The sequence below is a fragment of the Archocentrus centrarchus genome, chromosome 15 (genome assembly GCF_007364275.1).
Source record: "Archocentrus centrarchus isolate MPI-CPG fArcCen1 chromosome 15, fArcCen1, whole genome shotgun sequence".
NCBI lineage: Eukaryota > Metazoa > Chordata > Actinopteri > Cichliformes > Cichlidae > Archocentrus > Archocentrus centrarchus.
Genome location: NC_044360.1, coordinates 10,979,750 through 10,985,773, shown reverse-complemented (window position 1 = coordinate 10,985,773; position 6,024 = coordinate 10,979,750). Strand labels below are relative to the sequence as shown.

Sequence of the window (6,024 nt, the reverse complement as noted above, 5' to 3'; positions counted from 1 at the left end):
ATTACTGAAAAATGATAGAGTCAAAGGATGGTAAATAAGCTTTTAAGTAATAATGTGGATTGTACTTTGAATAAAAACTGGAAGTTTCTTTAGATTATATTTTTACCGTAACTAATAACGCAAGAAATAAGAAGAAATAAGTTTTGCTATTATTATTACTATTATGATGGCTTTTTAACAGTAAATTATTCTTGGGTCCACAAGGATCCCAGTCAGTACACATGTAAAAAAATGTCAGTACGATGAAGGCTTATTAGCAAGACGTTATTAGAAAATACATAACTGTTGTAAATGAACTAATTAAAGAGCAGAATAGACTCAGCTCATGAAGAGGTCAGCGCACAGCTGTGAAAGTGTGACAGTTTTTTTATTTGTATTATGACAAACTGCAGCTGTAGCAGAGAGCACATCTGCTGAACATCTGCTTACTTGAAAAAAGAAGTGGAAAATTCCAGTTCGTACTGACTGTGTACAATAATCTGATAATTTAACACCATTCAAATTCTGTATGAATAATGACAAAGATAATTGCTTTGGGATGTTAACAGCAACATTATTGTTCAAAGTCAGGATCAGAGGTCATGTCAGCACTAAGCATGCTGTTAAAATTCTTTCCCTTCACTTTCTAGCAAATGTCTTTCTGCTGACATAGCCTTAAATTTAAATAGAGGCTTCTTTAGCCCATTTCATGCATCAGGTATCTTGTCAGTGTGTTATAAACTTATTTTATTTATGATGAAAACCAGCCACAGAATTTGGTTTTCTGCTCCAGTTTCGTTTTCTCTAAGACATCTTTCAGACTTTTATTAAAAAATAAATAAATGTATGGTGAAACACTGTCTCTGATTAGCTACTCCAGTTCAAAACATACAGATTAATCACCTGATAGCAGTTATTAAAGAGGAATTACAAAACATCAAAGATGGCTGCAGGAGTATTAACTTCCAGAGGAAATTTTTCTTTAAAAACATATTCATAGTCATTAAACATTTTAAAGTGCTTGTTTTTCCTTTTAGATTTAAACTGGTGATTCCATACATGCAGCACTGAAATCAAAGTTAATTTAGATCATGCGAGGCCCAGAATAAGATTAATAAGGATGATTTTGAATTATGCAAAGTTCAAGAATAAAAAAAATATGGAGCTGGAAATAAGAATATTAGTTACAGATATTGCGCTCTGGCTTGATCACTGTGCCTTTACTGCTCTTACTCAGCAGTTTGCTGTCTTTTTTGCACATTTTTGTTTATTAAATATGAGTCAAGCAGGATGAATCAGTCAGTATTTCTGAGTGTGAGTCCCTAAGTGATATTTGAGGTGTGCACTCTGTAGAAACCCTCTGCCGCAGATATCACACCGGTGTGGCCTCTCGCCTGTGTGGCTTCTCATGTGCTTCCTCAGGTGTCCGCTGTGGGTGAAACTTTTGCAACAGAAAGAGCAGCAGAAAGGCTTCTCGCCCGTGTGAATCCTCATGTGTATCTTCAAATCTCCTTTACGGCTGCACTCTTTCCCACACACGTGGCAGCGATGCAGCTTCACCCCGGCATGGCTCGCCATGTGCTCGGTGAGCGCGGTCCTGCTGTTGCACTGTTTACCGCACATGTGGCAACACTTTGAGCCCTTGTGTGATTTGAGGTGCACATTAAGGCTTTCAGTGGACTCAAAGGTCTTTCCACACACGGCACAGAGGGCACCTGTGTCTGTTGAATGCACGTGGAAAGCATGATTTATCAAGTGATGGCTGGAGGAAAATGATTTGTTGCACAAATGGCAATGATAGTCAGGTGCAGCTGAGTTAAAATGAGGTAATTCAGTGGAAGTGCTAAAAGATGTCTGGGTTTGTTCTGATGTAAAACTCGCAGCAGGTCTTTGACTTTCCCTTCCATCCTGGACACTTTCACTTTGGGCTTGAGTTTGTGAAGAAGATGTCGAAGCGAGAGGTAATATGAACTGTACAGTTCTGGTTTCCTGCTCCTCCACGAACTCCTCATCACGTTCACAGTTTTGCACCTCAGGTTGCAGAGATGGTTTCGTGTCCTCCCGCTCGTTTTCCTCCCATACAGAAGAGTGAGATGGATATGAGGCATCAGCATCATTAAACTCTCTTGCCTGTTTTTCTTCTTGCTCCTGACCAGCCCAGATTTCACGATCTTCCTCTTTAATATGTCGAGGCTCTGGGTTGCACTTATGGACGCTGATGCTCGGCATGCGCTCGCAGGGCTGCTGCTCAGGCGGCGATTCCTCTTTACAAACAGATGAGTGAGGAGCGCCTGAAAAAAGAAAATTCATCTCTCTTTTACTTCTTTATCACTTTTATCACCAAAACAATGGTTAAGATGATGTTGCCTGATTAAAATTAGGCATATGAACAAGGATTAGAAGTCACTTTTTTTTATTGATTATAGTAGCTGCTTATTTTCTTCATGCTGTACTTTCAGAAAGCTGAAGGTTAAGTCTTCAAACTTCTCGATTTGTTCAACAAATAGTTGAAGATTTAAGCAGGGAAAAATGTGAAATTCTCACATTTGCCCATGCATTCTTTACTACTTGGGTGGATTACTGTACCTCTGTATTATCAGGTTTTTCTAAAAGCGCCTATTTCTGTGCACTCACTGAGCAAACCTCCTGAGCAGGTCATTTACTAATCGGAAGGTTGATGGTTCAATCCCTGGCTGCTCCAGCACCCAAAGTTGCTCCCGATGCATTCCGAATGTGATTGTGTATTAATGTTAGATAGATGTAGAAAGTGCTTGTATGAATGTGCGTGTGAATAGGGGAATGAGACATGCTGTATAAAGCACGTTGAGTGCTCAGATAAAGTAGAAAAGCACTAATAATAATAATGAGAAATTATTTTTCAAAAAAACAGCCTTTTTTTTTTTTAAAAAGTTGAAGTCTTTATATTTTGTCAGAAATGCACAAAAGTTCGTTTGGTTTTATAAATGAACAATTTATTTAAAAACTAAATATCTTAATGATTATTATTTACAGAGATCTTCAGAATTCCGTCAGGGGTTAATTTCATATCATCCTTCAATAAAAGCTGAAATAATCTGAGTTTTTAGACTGTTTTTCAGTCAGCTGTTGTAGCACAAATTAAGGTGTTAAATGAGAAACAAACACACTATACAAGATAAACTTCCTTTGCAGGATCACATTTTTAGGTTAATTATTGCAGTCTAGTCTGACACCTACAGATAAGTTAGAAAGTAAGGGTACCACAGACCTGTTTTCTGGTTTGTCATGAACTCCAGCAACAGTCCTCTGAGTCGCTCGATCTCCTGCTGGGAGCTGCTCGCTTCTTCCTCATATTTTGCTATCGTCCTCTCAAACACCTGAAATATTTCCTCCGCGGCAGCCGTCAGGCGTTCGGTCACAAAAGCCCTGATAAGAAGCGGTGAAGACATTTTATGATACGGATTTTCTCTAGAAGCACAGGAGGAGGTTTTAAAGAAAGCGGCTGCAGTGTTAGCTGGGAGCTACGGAAGCAGAAGTAAACAGAACACACAGAGGAAGAGCGCTGACACGGACAAATCTGACAGGTGCTGCCCCCTGCTGGACAGCAATTCAACTGCTCAGAAACCCTTAACTGACATGACCAAGGCAAGGTGAGTTTAAAAAAATTATAATAAAGAAAACAAAAAACATTACAGGTAAAATTACAGGTAACTAAACCTGACTACTCTCTGCATCAATTACTGGACAAGCGTTTAGCTGTCAGATGCAGCAAATCTTTCATACCTTGTGCAACAACCCAATCCCGAATTGTTCCTGCCTCACTGTCTTTGAATTTATTCTATTTAATTGAGGTTTTTGAGTTTATTGAAGGCATTTTGTTATAGGTTGTGTTTTTGCTGTGTTGGCACTTGTAACAAAGGAATTTGTCACACTTGAATAAATTAAGTGTATCTTTATTTTTAAAGTTAAATGACTCGGTATTGTGTATTTACAAAACTTCAAATCAAGTAAAAATATTTAAAAATTATCTTTAATTTTAGTCTTTGTCAGTTTTCACATAGGACACAAACCCCATTCTTGTGGGTGAAAGTTCAGAGTTTGATTCTTTACAGTCTTATCTTTAAATAGACCTACATTTCCGCAACTGGATAAACTACATGTTTTGTGTTACTTCTCTGTGTGAAGTCACTGTTAAGGAAGAAGTTACAACCAAATTTAAATAACAGACTGTATATAAAAGATCTATCTTATATCTGTAGTTTACCTTAGACGCAGCACCACATGGCTCCAGTATGCCGTGATATTAAACTTGCATTCATTATAATCACCACCAGAGGGGGCCCAATAATAAGACATATTCGGCATCTCATACACAGCGCAGTCCAATTAAGACTGCACGTACGTGTGTTTTAATGAAAAGCTTGCTGCTGTTTCTATTGATTTCACTCCTCCACTAGCAGGAGTGTAGCCTGCAGAAGCCCTCAAGATGATTTGCTTACAATCAGATTACAGAAAACTATAAAAGGTCGATATTACGCGTTTTAATTTGACTTATTCCACTGTGGCTTAAAGCTGCAGCAGCAGAGGTCTTTTTGGATTTTCAGTCCAAACCTCTGCATCTTAATTGTGATTTCGGACTCATGCACAGGGTGTGCCGCTTACTCAAATAGCCTTCATGTGTCATATGTAAGGTCACAGATTGTTTCCACATTAGAGAAAAGAGATTATAAACTCAATGTTGAAAGCTTGGCCAATAAAGAAGTAGAACAGTAGAACTTTTTTTTTTTTTTTTTTTTTTTTTTTTTAAAGCATATGACATGAAAAAAGACTAATAGTAAAGCTGGATAAAAAATTTCTCCTTGGTGATACAGTTCAAGGGTAGCTATACCACACAGAGAGCAATTTAGTGTGAAAAACTGGCACTCTACAAGGAAACGTCATCGGTCCTTATTTGTTTTACGCCCAATGAGGGAGACTGCTGTTCTTACTTGTAGAAGATCGTGGAAAATTTTATCTGTAGCTTAACAATAATGAGGGATATTCTGTCAGTAATGTGCTGCGAGCATCGAAAGAGCTGTGATATTTAAATATGTAGGTGTAAGTTTTGATTAATAAAAGTGACCTCATAATGAAAACAATTCATATTAGAGGTGTGACGAAGCCATCAGTACTTTAAGATGCTTAGCAGGCTCTGAATTGGGGTTCGGAAGAACTATTACAGTGAAGGTTTACAGGGTTACTATACACACTCGGTTCTGCATTTCTTACTGCTATCTGAATATTTTGCAAGCTGAGACTTAAAACTAGCAGTGCACCCTAAACCCTCCTACAAATTCATACTGATGGACGTATAGATCAAGGTTTGATTATCAGTCCACTCGGAAATTTAAGGTATATTTCACCGATAATCGAGAAAAAAAAGAGGGTGGAGGCTTGCTGATAGGACATCATTAATCACAGTATGAATAGACGTTTGCTGAACTGAAGCTGCACTTTATGTTGGTAATTAAAGCACATGTTTTGAGATACATGTTTTAAAAACATGTAAATTTCTTCTAAATGTTTGTATAATTTATTTATTTATATGAAAAACTTCCAATAAGTGTTAAAAACAAATATGGGAATATTAACTTCGTCCCAGCTTAAAAACTAGAGAGGAAACAGCAACAAAGTATTAAATACAAGCATCTCCCAGTATAACATAATACTGACAAAATAATTCCACAGGAAGTGGTTTCAATATTTCTTTCAATGAAAGTGTGAAATTAAATTTGAGAAGTAAACAAGCAAACGAACAAACAACAAATAAATAAAATATGAAGGGGAAATATTTTTTTGTCTCAGAAAAATGTTTTAGCTGTCAAAAAACATTTGTTGTTTACTTCCTTTCTGTTTAATGTAGGATTTTAAAAATCTGGCTACGTGCAAAATTAAATTACACCACAGTTTGCCATTTTTCTTTTGCTAAAACAAACCTGAAGTTAAGTTACAATGTTTAGAAACAAACGCTGGAAAAAACGTTTTGTTTTATCCATTTGCTCATTGACAAGATTGAATTTTATTGTG

The 6,024-nt window shown here is 37.0% G+C and overlaps 1 protein-coding gene across 1 annotated transcript; it reads right to left on the bottom strand.

The window, feature by feature from the left end:
• Positions 1-454: 454 nt before the first annotated feature.
• Positions 455-3,483, bottom strand: LOC115793441 (zinc finger protein 135-like). Its single transcript, XM_030748439.1, has 2 exons — positions 3,227-3,483; positions 455-2,270 (listed from the first exon to the last, which is right to left on the bottom strand). Exons 1-2 carry the CDS (start codon positions 3,405-3,407, stop codon positions 1,279-1,281), a joined length of 1,173 nt encoding a protein of 390 aa, XP_030604299.1. The 5' UTR covers positions 3,408-3,483; the 3' UTR covers positions 455-1,278.
• Between the last annotated feature and the right edge of the window lie 2,541 nt (positions 3,484-6,024).